General features: G+C 48.1%; 1 protein-coding gene across 2 annotated transcripts in view; it reads left to right on the forward strand.

The window, feature by feature from the left end:
- The window catches only part of EPHB1 (EPH receptor B1), a 428,957-nt gene that overhangs the window by 328,033 nt on the left and 80,864 nt on the right, over nucleotides 1-20,060 (forward strand). For both annotated transcript variants that reach the window (XM_036851877.1, XM_036851878.1), the window contains exons 6-9: nucleotides 9-133; nucleotides 7,805-7,967; nucleotides 11,588-11,696; nucleotides 12,535-12,599. In XM_036851877.1, the coding sequence (XP_036707772.1) occupies nucleotides 9-133; nucleotides 7,805-7,967; nucleotides 11,588-11,696; nucleotides 12,535-12,599 (462 nt within the window). The remainder of the gene's footprint in view (nucleotides 1-8; nucleotides 134-7,804; nucleotides 7,968-11,587; nucleotides 11,697-12,534; nucleotides 12,600-20,060) is intronic.

Here is a 20,060-nt window from a genome sequence, read left to right on the forward strand (position 1 = left end):
CTCTGCAGCCCCTTCCACTGTCCCCATCATGCACCAGGTCAGTGCCACCATGAGGAGCATCACCTTGTCATGGCCGCAGCCGGAGCAGCCCAATGGCATCATCCTGGACTATGAGATCCGGTACTATGAGAAGGTGAGCCAGCCCTGCCTGCAGGCTTGCAAGACCCAGGGCCAGCCACTTTTCCATGGGTGGTGGTCAGCTGAGGTCCCAGGGAGACAGGCTGGAGAGAGTCCTGAGTGGGGGAGGAATCTGGTGACTCAGGTCAGAGGCTCCCTGAGAGTGCTCCCAGCTCTGCCCCAGCAAAGGCCTCCAAAGCCCAGGCACTTTCTGTACCAACTCAAGAGAGAACCTTCCAACCCCGTGCCCCCCCCCCCCCCAATCCTGCTGTCTGCATGGCTCACTGGGCTGTCATGGATGGGCAGGACCAATCCCATTCTCCCAGTCACATGCTTGCTATACTAATGCAGATGCTACACACCCACCAGGTGTCCCTTGAACTTTCTGAAGATTCTGTGGTTTTGAAAACTAGTGTTTTTCTTTTTCTTCTTTTTCTTTTATGGCCGTGCCACACGGCTTGCATGATGTTAGTTCCCCAACCAGGGATTGAACCCCGGGCCCACGGCAGTGAAAGAGCACAGAGTCCTAACCAATGTACCACTAGGAAATTACCTAAACTGCTGTTTTTCAAAGTTTTTGATCATATACCTCCAATATAAGATTGTTTATTTACAAATTATATGCATATACTACTGTGCTGAGCTATGTATGGAGGTTTAAAATATTTAAATGGAAATGTAAAAAGATAAATAGAAATTAATCGAAATAGAAATTTGTATGTTATTTCCCTTGACTGCTCTCTCACAGCTGCTGCTGGGGGCTACAGCAGGGCATGCCCTGCCAAGAAGAGGGAAATGGTGCCCTGTGGAGTTGACCCCTGGCCTATCTGTGGGGGAAGCAGGGCTTTCCTTCCACCATGGTGAACTATAGCATTTGCAAAATCCCAGGAAAATATAGTGCTTTCTATACTGACCCAACACAATATTTTTGCAAATACCAGATTTATTCCTTTATTTGTTCAGCAAGTATTTATTGAGTGCCTGCTATTTGGCAGGTACTATTCTAAGATACATTAGTGATCAAAACAAGGATTCCTGCCCTCAAGAAGCTTACTTTCCAATAAAAAGAGAGAGACAATGAATAATGAATATAACAAATAAGGATATCATACAGTGTGTTAGAAAATGAGTATAAATTGGGAGGGAAGCAGATCAAGGTAAATGGGGTGAGGAGGGTCAGGTTTGGGGGAGGAGTAGGTTGCAGAAATAAATAGAATGGTAAAGGTGGGCCTCTTGGAGAAGGTAAGTTCTAAGTAAAGACCTGCTGGAGACAAGGGTGTTGTGAAGCAGTCATCTGGGGGATAGAGAGCCTGTGCAAAGGCCCTGAGGTGAGCTCATGACTGTTGGTTCAAGGAGCAGGAAGGAGACCGGCATGACTGGAGTCATACGAGCAATGGGAAAATAGTAGTCAGGGGAGAGGTAATCAGAGGAGGTGCTCACGTTAGGCCTTAAGAACTTGAGCTTTTCCACTGAATAAGATGGGAATCCATAGCAGGGTTTGGTGCAGAGGAGAAACAATGTCTGACTTACATTTTAAAAGGATCATTCAGGCTTTTCCATTGAAAATAGACCTGTTAGATTACAATCATCTAAGACAAGGATGATGGTGGCTTGAATCAAAGTGGAAGCAGATGGCTGATGACACATAGTTGATTTCCAGGTGTGTAAACGAAAGACAAACCAACGGGATTTCCAACAGGTTGGGTTTTGGATGTGGGAGGGTTTGGGCCTGAGTCACTAGAAAAATGGAAACACCAGTGGCTAAGAAGATGATCACTGTAGGCAGAGCATGTCTGGGGTGAGGGAAGGGACCAAAGTTCAGCTCCATGTCTAAAATGCCCCTGAGATAGCCAAGTGGAGATGTGGAGCAGGCAGCTAGATGTGCACATCTGGAGTTCAGGGGAGAGGACAGGCTGGAGATGACCATTTGGAAGTTGCCAGTGTGTGGATGGTATGGGTGGGATCATCCAGTGCGTCAGTGGGGATAAGAAGAGGAACAGAGATGAAGAGCTGCAGCCTCCAACATGGAGGCAGTGTTGAAAGTGGAACATGGCTGCACTGGGAAGGGAGCCCTGGATTCCAGGTCTGCCCATAACTGACAGACACACAGCCATGGTCCCATTACTGAACCACTTACTCTAGGTCAGTTTTCACACTTGTAAAATGGCACCAATTTACCTCCCTGAAAGCAGAAGCTCTGATGGATCACCAGTCTAGCCTGCAAGGAGGTGTGCCCTTCAGCCATTACAGCCGAACTTGCAAGCAAGTTGAGGGTTAGGCGGCTTTCTACTCATTTAGAGGAAACTGGGTTTTGTAGACAGTTGATTCTGATAATTCAGGGAATTGGGGGTAATTCAAATGATCTGGATTCATAAGCAACCATTATATCTATTCAACTTTGAATTGGGGACCCTTATTTGCTAGATATTTTTTATCATTTTGTAAAGTAAATGTTGGACCAATCGAAAAACGTTTTGGACCTATCTGGACCTATTGATTACATGACCTCGTTTCATCACCAAAGTTGACCTAGACAAAGTTCAAGTTGACCTAGACCTAGTTCTATTGACCAAGTCCAGTAGAGTATTATGCTTGGCCATATATGGTGTGATGTCAGAGTCACCAGTAAGGTCCCACCCAGCCCCCCTTCCCACACACACATGAACTTGAGCCTTATGGTTCATCTCAGATAAATAATAATACTTTCTCCCTAGTGTGCCCCTGTTGGGTGTCAGAGGCTTTCTAAACATCATCTCCTCTCCCCTTTCACAACCCAGTGTAGTAAATCTTAGTATCGTTGTTTTGGGTAAAAGAAACAAATGCACAAAGAAGTTGAAAAAAACAAAACCAAGTTGCTCAGGTCACACAGCTAGAAAGGGAGTCTATAGCCTGGGTTCTTTGCCCTGCAGCCCGTGGCAGTGCTGGGAAGGGGCTGGACGCATGGGAAACCACCGGCCCTTCTCCTCACCTGCCATGCCAAGGGCAGTCACCCTGGGACGGGGGTGAAAGGCGCAGAACCGAAACCATGAGGTTCATGCCTGTGTCCCCTGGCTCCTCGTTCCCCAGCCCACACCCGAGTCCTCCATGGTCTTTCCCTGTACAAACTGTAGTTGACCTCAACTTCTCCCTGGACAAACTGTAGTTGACCCCAACTTCTGACGCTATGAAGGAAGATTATTCTCCCATCTTAGGCCCTGTCCCTACTTCTCAGTACTTTATACCAATTATTAATAGAACACATGCACAGTAGCTCAAGGCCTGAGGGGGCTTCCACACCTCAGTGAAGGATGTCATTGTCCCAGAAGATAGAATGCTTTTTTTTAGGAACGCAGAAGATTCTTCACCTAAGCACTGGTTGCCATTTGGTAAATTATGATAGAACTCTTCCTCACTTATAAAGTGCTTGACTATAAAATACATTACATGCCTTGACCATTTCTAATATGTCTAAAGAAAGGACATTACCTTGTGAGGGTATTTTGAAATAATAACCACAATGATAATAATTCATCATGTATTGAGTGCCTATTATATGCCAAATATATTACTTCTGATCCTTAAAAGAAATAAAAGAAAGATACTTGAAAGCCAGGTATAACCAATTTATGGATGATAGAACTAAGTAACAGAAAGGTCAAATGACTTACCCATGACCTCACAGGTCACAGCCAGAGAACCACAGAACTAGAACTATAGATATTTTTACTATATTTCAGTATATTTCTGAGCTCAGTGTAGGACTGGATGCAATTGTGCTGATGCTGAGGATCTGAGAATTAGCATGGCCCCCTGAAATAAGAGATTGTGTCTTAATTTTCAATCCAAATGCTTGTAACCAGAATGGTTTCCCTCCCTGCTCCACAAGGCTGTGGAATCCTGGTCTTAAGAAGATGTAAACACAAGTAGAACTCAGCCCAGTAGATGTCCTGGATTCAGTCCAAAGAAACAGAACTCATCATTCCTCCATCCTGCGCTACTTCTTCTAAACCAGAAATCAGCACCATTTTTCTGTGAGGACCAGGTAGTAAATATTTTAGGCTTGTGGGCCATAGAGTCTCTACCCCGACTACTCAACTCTGCCTTTGTAGCAGGAAAGCAGCCATGGGCAATAGATGTCAATAGATGGGCATGGCTGGGATCCAATAAAACTTTATTTACAAAAACAGGTAGCTGGCCATAGGCTGTAGTTTTCCAAGCCCAGGTCTCCTGCTCCATATCACACTCTTGTTTGTGCTTGGTACACCTTTCAATTTCAGCGCTGTGAGTAGAATCAATGAGGCTTTCATCTCCTGCAACAGCTCATTAATAGAGAGCTCAGATGCCATCGAGCTGATGACACTTCCAGGGTCTTTCCCATGTTCATCTCCTTCCCCATGTTAATACATTTCCATTCATCATTCCCTCTTGTTTACTGTCTTGTAGCACTTTTCACTCCTGGCATCAGCGTTTGTAGGCAAACCAAGGGAAGAGCATCTACAGCTGCTGTCGGCTGTCTTAATGATTAAGTGTTTAGACCTGTACTCGCCCTTCATATTAACTGTCTAGTTGAGAAGGGGATGCTTTAGGCCTTGGGAATTTCTACCCTTCAAATTTAGGATCATTTTCTCATAGGAACTCTTTCAGACTCTGGCAATGTCTTGTGCTCCATCGATGGGTTAAAATGACTGGTCCAAAGTGTGCTGTTTATTCATTCATTTAGCACTGAGGTGTTGGGCACTCAGGCAGGGAAAGCCCTGTGCTATGCATTGGGGATGGAGAAAGAAGATGTGGTCTCTGCCCTCAACAGCTGCAGCCTCTGTCTCCCATACACTTATGAAATCAGTCATAAGCAACCAAAAAAAAAAAAAAAAAGAAAAACAACAACAAAAAGCAACCCTGCTCTTCACTCTCACTTGTTTGCCTGAGGCTGATGAATGGTTCTGAGAGAACAAGGACTGATACTCATTTTAATCATTGAACTTCTTGAAGGATGCATAGACGATAAAGTGATTATGGGTTAATGTTTGGTCCTCACAATCCAAATGCCAATATACCAGAACACATTTTTCAGTAAAAGAGCTGCCCAGCCAATGCTTCAATTATTTCAAGCGGTGCACACTTGCATCTGATTCCAGTAAAACCAGAGAATTCAGGCAGCCACCTGGATTTTGTAGCAACGGGATTTCGTCCTAATTCGTAAGGTAGACTATGATTTTCATAGTTTCAGATCTCCTGTGTGTCAAGAGAGTAATGACCAACATTCTAGATGGCATCCCTTCTAGAGTGGACGAACTTCTTCCTGCTGAATCCCTGATTGGTGGGGGCTGGGTTGGGGAGGGGGGACATCCACCTACCTTTCAAGTAGATCAAATGATGGACAGGTGGTCCCTCCCCAGGCCGTCTCTCCCAGAGGCCAATGGATATCACCTCACTTAGTGTGAGCGTGGGCCTCTTTGTAACGTTCAAGTGTCTCTTTGCTCTGGCCTCTAACCTGGAGTCGCTTACAACTGCTCCCAAGCCACTCATCACCACCCCCATGCCACTTACGCTCCAGAGATGCCCACTCACTTGTAGGCTCCTGAAGTCCTTTAGGCCTCACCTTTCCATGTTTTATCCTGTTCTCAGGGGATATTCTATTCAGTTCTCACTCTCTTCACTCATCCATGGGGCTAATTTCTTTCCTCTTCCATGACTCACTCATGTCACCCTTTCTCGGAGCCCCTCTCAACTGCCTTGTCACTCTAGGCTGGGGGACCCCCTGAGCTGACCTCTGCCAAGTCACTCACTCGGCACTGCTGTCATCTTCTGTTTGCTTTTGGCCCCACCCCACACGATGTCGCATACCCGAGGGCAGGGAACATGCCTTGGTACCTGCAGCCCTTGTATAGTGCCCAGCACATGGTAGTGTGTCATCAGTATGACAAATGAATGAATGATTTGCCTAGCTTTGCCTAGCAAATGATTCATTTGCCTAGCCAAATGAATGAATGATTACACATCCAGTCATCTCTGTCTCTGCAAAGTAGACTTTTCATATTTTAAGACCACGGTGATTTCTTATCATGGGGCTGTATTCTTTTGTCCTGGTTCAACTTCCCATGTTTCTTCTGTCCTTTGACTAAGGATGTGGCTTACAGACCTCTGGTCATCAGCTTTCCTCTCATTTGTCACCATGCCTCTTGGACTGCTGTGCCTAGAACTCGTCACAGTGCCCTAGATCTATACGTGGGACTCGGGACCTCCTTCTCGGTGACCCAAGATCTTCATTTTCACTAATGTTGCCATTTTGCTCTAAGATTCATGGTGCAAAACAGGGGCAGACCCAGACTCTAAACCTCTGTGCCTGCACACTGGAGGATAAGCCACCATCTCCACAATGCTCACGTGGAAATAATTAGAGACCAGGAATGGTGTTCACGAAAGTGCTGAGGGTGAGGTGGAAGGATGAAGGGCAGCAGTGAAGAGAGTCCATGGGCTGGAATAGTGAGGGGTGCTTTCCTAGGAGAGGAGGCCTTGAGGGGTGTAGGCGTAAGGAAACTGGAGACTGCAGAGGAGGCCTGGAGAGAGGCATTTCAAACTGGGAAAACAGCCTAAGCGAAGGCCTGGTGGCCAGGCCTGTGGTACCTGGAGGGGCAGCGAGCTGGCGACTTAGGGGAATGTGAGAGATTGGAATTGACTTTGTTATGAAAGACCCGTGGACTGAGATTGAGGAGTTTTGTCTTTATCTGATAATAGCTTTAGGGAGTCAGAGATCTTTTTTACAAATGAAGTTTAGTTTGGGTAGGCAGGGAGTGGCAGAAAAGATGGGAGGCTACAAAAGTCCAGGTGCAAACCATATATTACACAAGATCAGCAGCAAGGAGAGCAAAAGCAAGGACCCTGTAAGGGCACTCACGGTGGATGGGAGGGTCAGAAGGAAGAGACCCAAGCAAGGTCTGTGCATGCCAGAGGACACACGTGTGCAGGTAACAGGGACTGCAGAGGGCAGGGCAGAAGGTGCTGGAGGCAGTGACACACAGGAGGGGGGGGCTGACCCCCTGGATAGTGGGAGAGGTGAGGACACAGTCCCTGCTCTCCAGGAGAAGGGGCATGTCCTCCCTCGATGCTGGTGGAGAGGAACTCAGACTATGGGGACCCAGACGGACACACACCAAAGCGAAGGCAGAAGCAGGTAGTCCAGAACGGCCTCAAGTTTTCAGCGGAGTGAGCAGACACAAAGCCATTTGTCTAAGGACTTGAGGGCCCTTAAGGAGTGATCTAGAATAGCCATTGTGCGGAGTGACCGAGAAGATCTTGAGTGAGGAGAGGAAAGACCAGGACTCAGCAGAAGCAACACAGAGAGAGGCAGGTAGGGTGTGAACGTGACCCAGTTCGCTTCTGCTGAGGTCAGAGACCAGAGTGGGTTTGCAAATCTGGATGTGCTCTGTGATTCTGTCTCTGAACCCCGGAGGAGAAGGAGTAGAAAATGACTGTGTCCCCCTTGCCAGTCCGTGAGCACTCAGCCATTCGCTCAGACCCCTCTCTTCAGAGCACACCACCACATGGTCCAGAGCTGATTTGACATTCTTTAGATCCAGACCAGTCTGTCCCTGTTTCGAGGGATGGCTTGGGGCTGGGAACAACTTCTAGCAGGTCTGCAGGACCAAGAACTGAGGGGCCCGCATGCTTAGGAGCAGGCTGCCCACCTCTTCCCCTTGCTCTTTTGCAGGAACACAATGAGTTCAACTCCTCCATGGCCAGGAGCCAGACCAACACCGCGCGGATCGATGGCCTGCGGCCCGGCATGGTGTACGTGGTCCAGGTGCGCGCCCGCACCGTGGCCGGCTACGGCAAGTTCAGCGGCAAGATGTGCTTCCAGACTCTGACGGATGGTAAGAGGCAGGCCGGTGACCTGGGCACAGGGCAGGCCGCTGGAGGAGAGAAGAGCCCCCCCGCAAGGCTGTACTCGCAGCCAAAATGCCAACTGCTAACTGGATTCCAGTGGAATTCCCAAGGAAGTGTTTGTCCCCGGTAGGGCCGTGTAGATGCCTCGATTCACTAGGCAGGGCATCTGTCTGAAGTCTGGCCCGTTTCTCAATATCTAGTGGATTTGCCTTGGAAAGGTCTATGTACCCCGCACGCGCAGAGGCCCCCACGTGTTGGCCTGCGTTTGCACAGCAGTGAGACGCACACAGAACTCAAGAATATGCCTCTGCTGGTGCCTGTGTTGTTTCACTCTCACTCCCACTTCACTCCTCTGTTCTGGTGGCTGGGAGCTGAACACGCAGCCTCACTGCATGAGCCGAGGACTCCAGAAAGAAAACAGAGGGACACAATTTGGGGAGTGGCTGTCCCACGTGTCTCAGAATATTTGAAGCAGCTTCATGTGTGACCCTCAGTAGGTCCTGCTGAGGCATCTCCAGAGAGCATGGCCACTGGTTTCCGAAATATCCCCAAGGCCACACAATCTGTCACCAAAAATACTTCCACCTTTGAGCTTTATTAGGTCTCTGTTTTAACAATCTCCCCCAGTCCTCTGAGACCTCCTCATTTAATTGTTATGAAAATCCAATTCCCTGTAACCTCAGCCTTGTGTATGGGTGTCTGTCTCTACCTTAGCCACTTACCGTAGTGTATGTATTCATTTACCTATCTACTATCTATCCACCTATCTATCTATATTTATTCATTCATTGCTGAGCTGTGTCCTGATAGTTTCCCAGGTGTCACTCTATTCCCAGCGTCACAAATTGAAAGCCTTTAATTTTTCCTTTATTACTTAAATTATATGGAAAACACTCTGCCCTTACATAACATTTTCTTTTAGGCCAGCACTCTCCGATGAGGCCCTTAAGAGGGCTTGAGGTTTTCTACTGACCCATATTATATTTTGAAACAATTTAAAAAGTCGTCAGAAAGATTTAAAAATCAAATGATTTTATATAAAAATTATAATATCCATTTTCTTACGAAAAATTGTAAGAGAAGCCAATGCTGGTGGGCATCCTAGTGTGAGGACTCTGCCTTGAGCTGGGGGCTTGCCCCCCACTTCCCATTGATCTGTACCTGGATGCTTTGATGTGAGCTGTCTGACCTTTGTAGGATGAGAGTTTGCAGCCAGCTCTGAGTTTATTTTAGATGAGTTTTGGTTCATATTTTGAGGATGGTGAGCTAGGGTAGAAAGGTGAGACAGTTTATCCAGATGAGTAATACTGCTGGTATGAAAGAACACAGGCTGTTTTCGGTTCCTTAAGGATTCTGTTCCCCTCTTTGCACCTCACTTATCATCTAGATTTATGGGCACTTTGGCATCAGGAGGTACACAGGATTAAAAGCCCAAACTCAAAATGCTCTGAGTACTGGTCTCTTGGCAGTTCTGCTAGACAAATCAAGAAGTAACAAATTTCTCCCAAGAAGGCTATTCCTTTTACATTTGGCAGTTAAGTTTTGTAAACCCAACAGAGGTTGGATGTAGGAGAGTTCTGGTAAGTGGCCAAATTCGAGAGTATTTATCTTAATGACTGAGGTTCGCACATCGGTAGTAATTATGTTCACTGAGGCTTCAGGCCTCCCTGCAGCACAAAGGTGAGTCTGAAGGTTGTCAGTGATAGGGTCACTGGGGCGGGCAGGACCTGTGGGATCCCGCCCAGGGTCAGTGACCATGCTTTGGGCAGGTGACCTCCACGTGGGGCAGAGCCGCTGTGGTCCTGGCTGCTCTTAGCTACAACCTGCTAACTTTTGACTTGGTCGCCTCATTTTTTTTTTTAAACCCATTTATACAGCAGGGTATCTACATGTTTACCAAGTATTCTGGGTGATTCTTAAGCACCCCAGTGTTTGAGAACCATCCTTCAACTCTGTGGGTGGAGAAGGAGACTTCTAAACCCAAGGATATTGGTTCTCGAAACCTCTGACTCTCTAGAAATTAGTTGGAAAGGGTGAAGGTCACATGGCTTAGGAATTTTTTAATTAACATGAATTTTATTTTATTTTATTTTTTGCCAAATTATTATTTTTTTAAACACACATGTTACAAAAAGCTCGCAGCAGAGGGAAACTGAAACTCTACCTTCAGTCTTTTAAATTGATTTCTAGAGAGTGGGAGGCTTCAAGAACAACATCCTTGTCTTTTGAAATCTCATCCTCCACACACAGAGTTGAAGCATGGTTCCCAAACATCAGGGTTCCTAAGAACCACCTGGAGTGCATGGTAAACACTCAGATATCCTGCCTTTCACTCAGAGGTTCTGATACAGTAGGTCTGAGGGGCCTGGAAATAGGTCTAACAATCCGGCTCGGGTGATTCTGATGCAGGGCATGGGAACCTCACTTCAAGAGGAATTATTGTTAGGGGGGCCAGATAAAATACAGGATGGTCAGTTAAATGTTGTGAATTTCAGATAAACAACAAATAAGGTTTTAGTCTAAGTATCTCCCATGCAATATTTGGGTCATACTTAGACTAAAACATTATTTGTTGTTTATCTGAAATTCACATTTAACTGGCCAGCCCATACTTTTATTCACTATATCCGGCTACCCTACTTGTAATAGCACATACTTAGCTTGACCTCCGTCTGCCTCAGTCCCGAACATTCGATAATGGCTCCTTGACACCAAGTGAGAGAATAACCACAATAATAATAATAGCCCACTGGGCCAAGTGGTTTATATGGATTAAGGAAAAGAGAATTCGTATTAAGGGCATCCGTGATAGATCAAACACTGTGAAATATGTCACATGATCTGATTAGAAAATTTATCTTAACAGATAAGAAGTCTGAGAGTCAGAGAGACTAAATGCTTTGTCCAAGATCACCAAGCTTCCCCGTGGTAAAGCCAGGGTTTGGGCGAGCTCTGTCTGCCTCTGTGACTGGCGGGCAACCGCTCCCCCATGTGATACAGCCTGGTTCTAACACCAGCAGAAGCCTGGACCCATTCTCTTGAGCGTGAGCTTGAGAGTGCTGGGCTATTTCTTGGCATTTCCTTCATCCTCTGCAGCACTGGGTGCGGTGTCTGCTGGCTGCAGATACTCTTAAACCTCTGCTCAGTGAGTCTGTTGACTGGGCTGCATCTCAGCAACTTTGTGTTTTAGAAGGTACTTCAGTAGTGGTTTCCATTCCCCCCATTAGACGTATCCTTAACGTGGCTGACGGACCTTTGAGAGACCCTCCGAATGAGGGCGTGTAGATCGGAGTCACCTCTGCCCTGGGACCAGTGTCATCAGTTTAGTTCTGAGATCCTCTGTCACTGCTGTTTTGCCTTTATTGTTGACACTGTCATTTGGTTTTCGTTGTTTTTGTTTATTTGTGACTTAAAGATTACTCTTGGTTTGGGTCAGGCTTACAGCTCTGAAGCACAGAACCTATCTTATCTATCTATCTATCTATCTATCTATCTATCTATCTATCTATCTATCTATCTAACTATCTAATGTCTTTGTTGTCATCACTGAGTACCAGCCCTATGCAAAGGGCATACAGGAAACTTCTAACGCCTCTTTCTCACCTAGACGATTACAAGTCTGAGCTGCGTGAGCAGCTGCCCCTGATCGCTGGCTCGGCGGCGGCTGGGGTCGTGTTCGTCGTGTCCTTGGTGGCCATCTCCATCGTCTGCAGCAGGTAGGCCCCCCGCTCCTGCTCCCACCTGCTCTCCTTAGACGCAGGAAGCCCTGCTTGTGGACCCCTCCCACGTCATGCAGACTGGACAGGGCCTGACCATTCAGGGACGCACCGTCAAACTCACCACACTCATCATCCCATCTCCGTCCACAGGCAGCCTAGAATTCTCCAGATTATTTATTTCCTCTGTGCCTGGGATAAAATTCTCTGTAAGAGCTGGGCAAGGCTCTGAGCATTCGTCCTCAAACCTCATTTTAGCCAAGACGTTTAGCCCACCTACACACAACGGTTTTCCTGGAGCGACAGTTACAAAATTTCACTTGACCCACTGGAGCATCACGCCCTGTGCCGCAGCCCGTCCTCTGGCTACAGAGCTAGGGCCCTCGCGCAGGGCGCAGTGGGGCAGGAGGGGAGCCGGGGAGGAAACGAGGAGCTCCGTGTCTGCAGGAGGGCAGGCCCTGAAGGCCTTGTGAATTTTTAATACTGTTGCTGCTGCCTTGGGTGGTTAGCCCAGATTCAGCTGGCCCCTCCCGAGAAGTTCTGCAGTGCGGCCGGAGTGCTAATAGGCGTCATCCAGAGCCTCTGCACCAAGCTCTGATGGAGACGCACAGCCCTGCCCGGCCTCTGAGAGACCTTGACTTGAAAGACCTTGACCCAGCTGCCCAAGATGGTGGTCAAGCCAGAATGCTGGCCACAACAGGAGCTCCACTTGAAGTGAGAGTTGCAGTACCCAACCCCACGAGATGTCTGGGTGAGCCCCCATCAGGACAGGAGGCCCGGGAGCAGAGTGGTCGGGGTGCACCCCAGCTGAGAGCGCTCCTCTCCCTTGTGTCCACAGGAAACGGGCTTACAGCAAAGAAGCTGTGTACAGTGATAAGCTCCAGCATTACAGCACAGGCCGAGGTGAGTAGAAAGTAGACACCTACCACCTGAGCCCCGGAGAACCACTGAGTTGAGCAGGCGAGTGCTTGAGGGCTCCTTATAGCCAGACTGGCCGGTCCCAATCACAAGCCCCCTCCCGGCCCCCAGCGCCCAGCGGCTGGGTCCCCAGGGACCGAGGCTGCTCACCCCATCTGTGTCCGCCCGTCGTGGGCACTCATTGGATGCCTGGCGGGTAGATTATCTTCTGCATTGATAAGCCCATAGAGGACATGGAATGCAGGGAGAAGATTGGGTTTAGCAAGTCAATGAATCCTGAAATCAGACCCAGTGGGAAAAGACGGAGGGTTCTCTATTAACATCTTCTGCCTTATCTTATCCAATGGAGCGGCTGGGGAATGTGTTAACCAACTTCACAGATAAGCCAGAGAACATGAATGTAGGGAATTAAAAAGATAGCAGAGCCCGAGAGGCCAAAGTGTTGGGATATCTCCCAAGTGTTTTCTTTTAAGCAGTGCCTTTAAAAGTTTTTCTCACCCATTATCTACTCTCTTTTTTTCAAAACCTAAATGTAATATTTTATAACTAAAATTTCCCCTCGCCAACGTGAAACATAAAGGCCTGTGTCAGGATTATTCTTTGATCTGTGTAATGACAACGTTGCAGGATCTGCAAAGGTCCCACTCAGTCCAGAAAGCAGAACGCTTAGATCTTTACAGCAGACACGCTCTGATTCTAAATAACTCCTTTTGAATTCCATGGACGCCCTCAGAAACCTGCCCCAGCACTGTGTGCTGTGCCCTCTCTGTCCCAGGCTTCCGCCGTGAGCTGCATCTCACCTCAGTCCTGCTGTGGCTGTGCCTGCCCCCTCTCCCTGTTCACTGGGCAGTGAGCACGCAAAACAGGCTCCGTCTACACACATCCTAATCTGGCTTTCACTGGGCGGTTCTGGGAGCGGAAATGGGCTCCAAGGCAAAAGTTTTCACCTGAGGTCACCTAAGGCAGGAGAGTGATGCCAGGATGCTCCCATGGCAGCTTCACCACCCAGGGGCTCGTGCTCGGGCATCGCCAAGGTCGATGCTGGCTGGAGCTGCACAAAGGCCACTCTGTAGATATGGCTTTGTTCCCTGGGGGCTTTCAATCCAAGAACAAGAACCTGCCAAGGGTCTGTAGAGGACCAAGCCCCTGGCAGTTGGGCTGCTGTTCCGCCGTCATGGCTGGGAGAGGTCTGCGGGATGGGCACCGGCTGAGGCCCCCACGGTGGTCCAGTCAGCCCCCACGATCCGGAGCACAAATGGGGAGTGAGGGTTTGGGAGAGCAGCCCCCTTCTAAGGCTATAGGCACAGATCCTGCAACACTCAGAGTCCCATTTACCCTTCTTTCTTTCCCCCAGCAGTCAAGTTGGGCTTCCATTTTAACCAGACATCACTGGTTTTAGAGGGGAAACTTGAATGTGTTCTCTCTCCTTTCCTCACATCCTGACTCTGCACCTCACGGCAAAATCTACAGATGATTTTTCTTATAGTAACCGGTGCATTTCCCTTCCAGGCAGGGCCTTAGCTTCCTAAGAACAGAGACTTTGATTTATCTGTGATTCTTAGGTGAAGGTGCCCCCTCCAGGGTGCATCAGAATTACCTGGAGGGCTTTCTCCACTGCCCTGCCTCCCTGCCTCTGCCTCTCGGGATTCTGACATTGCCTCGCCTCCCTGCTCTGGGCTGACTCCTGGCCATGTTGAGAGCCACTATAAAGTCTATTTCAGATTTGGCATCCTTTGAACTCTGGATGAAACATTTAAAGATGGCCATGTGGGCTTGAAAGCAGAGGACACAAAATTGGGTTCAAAAGGAGGAGTGCCATTTTGAAGACTAGAGACGCCCAAAGGTGAGAATGTCCCTTTTTAAAGGGATGTAAGTTAAGCCTTGTCACCACCCCTTAGTCGGGGTACAGAAAGTCCCTAAGCATCAAGCTGGGATTCATCTTGCTGCCTTTTTGGGCACTTCAACCTCAGACGTGACCATTCTGCTCTGGAGGGGCCGGCTTGGCTGGGCCGCCGCATGGCACCCACGTGCACAGAGGTCTGCTCCCAAAGTGCTCACAGCCTGCTTCTGGGGAACTCTGTCCCCTCTAAGGCCAACAGAAGGAGGCTTCCCTGGCTCTCAGGGTCCACAGAAAACCCACCACCCAGTCTGCGGTAGCAGAGGCCTTGCTGCAACCAGTGAGGGTGGGACCCGGGAACGAAGAGTTCTTCATGGACCAGAGTTCACTCCCTCCTTGGCCTTAGAAGTCTGTCTTCTTTTTAAATCTGTTCTCCTTTTTATAAATGCTCTTTCCTCCTATTCATAACTGTTCTCTTTTTATCCAGTCCCCGAAACCTGGCTCCTCTTTGCACTCTGGTTCTCTAAACTCATAGCCTCATGCTTTGAGTTGCATTAGTGCATTTTCTCCCACGGACATCCATCACTCTGACTAAAGCTATTACTGTTGGAGAATGACAGTCTAAGGGCTGTGGAGCTGGGAGAAGACTCAGCACACATATAGCAGAAGAGGAAACTCAAGGCTCTGGTGGAGAATGGGCCTGGCCCGAGATGGAGGAGGGTAGGAGTAATTAGTTATGGAAAGCCTACTCGGTGCATTGGAAACTTTATTCTGGAGGCTCATTTCAATCCCTCTGACCCTGACAACCACTCTAAGTGGCAGACATTAATGACATGACTTTTCCTGGTCTCACCACTCATGGGTGGCCAAGGTGGACCGCACACCCTCTAAACCTGGCTGCAGAGCCCATGATCTTACCATATTGCAGAGGCTCAAGGTGGCTGGAGGTCAGGAGCAAGTCAAAATGGGGTGAGGACTAATCTCAGAAGTCCTAGTTGGTGGTTTGTTGGTCCCCTCTCTGGGTCCCACTGCAGGAGGCAGAAAGCTGTATGCACCTGATGTGAATGTGTGCACATAACCATTCCTGGGCCATCCACATGCATGCACCTCACTGTGGGACGTGGATGGTAACCTGGACATCTAAGTGCCTCCTGCCCTGGGAGGGACAGAAACCTGCAGCAGTTCCCCAGCCTCACTCATCAGTACCAGAGGGGGCCCCTGCCTCTCTTCCCCACAGGCAGGGAGGGCATAGGGCCACATACAGAGGTCAGTGGCCCCTGCCCTCCCAGACCTGCCTTTCAAGCTGATGCAAAGGCTGAAGGAGACATAACAGAAATGTTGGCAAACATAATACCTTCTCTAGTCCGTGAAGCCCTGGCAGATCTGGTCAATTTGAGAATGCCAAATGCTCCCTAGGGCACTGTCTTACATCCCCGCTCTGAGCCTGCAGCACAGAGAACAGACTTGTAAGGGGGGATTTGATTTGGGTGAAAGAGACTAGAGGGAAGGCAGGTAGGGAAGTGAAAGTGCATGGATGTGGTGCTGGATGCTGGGCTGAAGAGCCTGGGAACCTGTGGTTCATGTTCAAGGGTGGGTGGGAGTGTGGGTTTCCCATGTCGGGGAAGAGGCAGACAGACGGAGTGTTCTCATGGTTTCCATGGGCCAGTCCGCAGAAGGTGCTGGCTGACTAAAAATTGCCTGGATGGGATGATCCAGGTGGGCTAGGGTAGGCTGGGTAATCTATCTTTAGAAAGTTCCAGTTGATGCTACATTTTGGAAATGCTACAAGGTACTTATGGGGCTTGGATGGACAACTATACACTTGATGGTGATTGACACTGCACTGATTTCTGAGATGGATGGAGTGTGCAGGGGTGGGGAGAGAAGAAGGTTAAGGGCTTGGTAAAGGGTCAAGGGCTTTCAGAAAGCAACCCTAACAGAATCATCTCCTTGTTACAGGCAACTGCAGATATAATCACCGAGCTACTTTTGTTAAGCTTTGAGAAAAGCAAAAACAAATAAGATATGTGTCTAAAGACCATAAGACTGGCAAACACACTAATTTTCACACAGGACAAGAGGACAGAACACAGGGACCACAGAACAGGAGGGTGAGCTTGATCCCTGCCAAATGCTCAAGAGACTGGGAAGCAGATGGGTTCTGAAACTAAATTCAGTGATCATTGGGAGCGAACACAGGATTGTTAAGAAAAGTTATGGGGACCTCATCTCATTTACTAGGGTTATGCATTTAGTAAATTCAAGAGGAATTGTATATGTAGTGGATTTTTACTTTGGCAAAAATATTTGATGATCTCCCATGGGAAAGCACTGTAAAGTGGGTACAGAGCTGGTCGTCATATGAAAAGTTGGTGAGTTAGTGAGTCTGTCAGCCAGGAAGGAAGTCACCAGTTTTATTCTAGTTCTCATCCAATTCAATCTCTTGTTTGTTTGATTGTTTTTTTAAATTCATGAGTCAAGTGCAAGCCTAGGGATGCTTATCAAGTTTGTAGGTAACAGTTGGGTGGCTTAAGGAACTCCACAGAAGACAGAATCAAAATTCAAAACTATACAACAGCTTTGAATGCTAATTTGAAATCTGCAAGACAAAATGTTAGAGGGATAAATCTAGACGCTAGTGTTGGTTAAAACAAAAATAAAGCGGCACAAAAAGGAGGAGACCTGACTTGCTATCTGTTTGTATGGAAAAGTTTCAGTACTTAGTTGATCACATGCCTAATAGGAGTGAGAAAAAGCTAATAAAAAAGGTTAAGTACTGTTACTAATGCAGAATAATACTACTAAAAGCCTCCAATGTGAGCACTTACTATGTTGAGCACAGTAACTTTAAATTAACTAATTTGATCCTCATAACCGTCCCATGAGGTAGATTTTGCATGTGAAGAAACAGAGCCTCAGAGAAGTCAAGTAGCCTGTCCAGAGTTTTATGACTCTGTGGTCACAATTAAAGTTGGGATCAGAGGAGGTGATACACAGAAATGCTGTCCTCTGTGCTGGTGAGAACACATCTAGAAGGACGTTCTTGGTTCTGGGGACCCCATGTGTCAAGAAGGACTTGGTCAACAAAGCAGCCGACCCATGGAGGGTGCCAAGTCCTGACCTGTCACCTCCGAGACACCAACCGATTTGGTGCTGGAGAAATGCAGGCAGGAACCTGGGGGTCAAAATCAAGCATGACACCATCACGGCAAAAGAAAGGTGATACTGTTGTTGTGCTTTGTTGTGTTAAATGGAACCATCGGTGAGAGATCCAAGTAGGCAGACTTTGATTCAATGTAAGAACAGCCCCCCAAACTGGAACTGTCCACACAGAGACAGGCTGCTTTGTGGGGAGGGAGGTAAGCTCTCTGGTCTTGCAGAGACAGATATCAGTAAAGGCTGCTGTAGAGGATGTTGTAGAGAGGATTCCTGCTTTAGGTAGGACACTGGACTTGATTCGACCCAAGATTCTACACCCAGCTTTCTTGACTCTGGGTGGGAGGGACATATCCGAACCGTACAGGACACAGCATCCAGCACACTGGAAATCGCCTTTGGACACCAGGGTGAAGGTCAGGTGTAGCTGGAGGAGGGACACAGACCATGGATATTTTGGCTGCCTCTCCTGAAAGTAACAGGAGCATTAGTACCTGAACATTAGTAAATGAGGGCCTATGGGAAGAGGAGGAAAGGCCCCCAGGTGCAAAAGGTGGCTGAGTGTTCAATGAGTGCTTATTAAATGTCAAATAAATTTAACAAGCTAGCTTCACCCATTTGTCTGCTGCTGGCTCAAAGCCAGAGCCTCTAGAAACCAGGGTAACTCTTTGAGTCCCCAGCTCCTAGACTGTTGCCTTCAGGTTCCTGGCAGGACTTCAGTGGCCCAGAGACAGTGGGCCTTGCCTGGAAGGACCTGCCTGTCCTGGTCATTGATACCCAAGAAGCAGGGAGATGTTAAACTATTTTTCCTGAAATACCTTCCTCAATAGCAAGTAGCCTGTGGTCCACTTTCCTTCTCTTGGAGACACATATTAGGCAATAACTGTGGTTTTAAGAACAAATCTTGAAATATGGTGAAACCCCCAAACAGAAAGTGGAAGGAAGAGCTTCCTCAGATTCGGTGCTTTTCCACCAGCCTTGTTGCCCACCCTGGGGCTCCCTCTCTTGGATTCTCCCTCTAGCCTTGGCTGGACACCCATGACCTCCATTCTTTCAGGGAAAAAGACAACCACCCATCGTCCTGGTCTTGACCCCAAGCAGGTGGAGCAAAGTGTTTCTAGTGCCCATCAACATTTCCTGGTAGATTTGCTCTAAGAAACTGCCCGTCCTCAGCCTTTCACATCAACAGCTTCAACTGTGTGAAGCTCTGGGTAACTCATGTGTCCACCACATCCACCACTCCACATCCAGCCTTTCAGCTGAGTTTTCTGACTGACTTCTAGGCCTTGCGTATTTCATCCATGCATTCACAGTCTAAAGCCACGTGTGCAAACTTCCCTAACAATAGGGTTTCCTTCCCAAAGTCCATCACCTGGTTAATAGGACCACTTAATTCTGGAAGTCTTGGCATTGATTCGGATTCTTCTGGTCCTTCCTTCATTCCTCATCTTTAATTGCTCACCAAGTGCTGTCAGTTATTCCTTTGAAATTTCTTTTGCCTCTTCTGCTGTTGTCATTGCGATGCTCTGCTTAAAAACTGTCATCTTGTACCGTAATTACAGCAGCAACCTCAGAGCTGTTTTCTCAGCCTCCAGCCCCTTCCCCGCAACGATGCAAGGGAATGCTGCGGGCTGTCAGCGAAATGAACTCCCTTGCTCTCAGTACATCCCTTCCCTGCTGCTGGCACAGTTGTCGGCTCTGTGTGTCCAATGGCAGCAATCCAGATGCCTTTGATGGTAGTCAAGGCCCTCCCACTAGTGCATTAGCACTGTTCCGCCTCAGACCCCCCCGTTCCTTCCACACTCAAGCTGACCACACTGTCCCCGCTCGCGCAATGGCAGGTCTCTCTCTGAGCTGTGCCTCATGACACTTCAAGCTTCTCCTTCTTCAGTGAAGGACCACATGACCTGTCCTTCTAGAACTCTGACCTTGAAGACTAGCACCCACAGTCCTCTGTCTTCTCTGGTTTCTGCAGCACTTACAGCTTGTTTCCGGGTGTGGGATCCTGATTCTAGACTCTCTGGCACTGCTCCCCGGTTTGTTCACGTCTCAGTGACCTGAGAACTACACGAGCTCTGTTTTCCCTGTAGCTCCCACAGTCCCTGGCACAGGGCTAGTTGGGTGTCTGGTCAGCATTGAGAAAAAGAGGGGCGATCAACGTTCTGAGGCAGAGGACTGGATGAGGTCCCTCCCAGAAACCGGAGTTTACGTTCAGGTTCCTAAACAGCTTCCCTCTTGTGCTTAGATATCTGGACCAAATTTAGGTGAGTCACGAATATGACAAAGTCTGCCTTGGATCCAGAATGGGGAATGAGGAAGCAGATGTCCCCCTTTCCTATGGCTCCATCAAACCTGCTGGGACACAAGTTATCAACAACTGAAAACAACCTAATTTATGCACTAGCTTTCCGGACCCTACTGTGGGATTCTAGGAATCCTACACCAACAGGAGG

Source organism: Balaenoptera musculus, chromosome 4 (assembly GCF_009873245.2).
Source record: "Balaenoptera musculus isolate JJ_BM4_2016_0621 chromosome 4, mBalMus1.pri.v3, whole genome shotgun sequence".
NCBI classification, from domain to species: domain Eukaryota; kingdom Metazoa; phylum Chordata; class Mammalia; order Artiodactyla; family Balaenopteridae; genus Balaenoptera; species Balaenoptera musculus.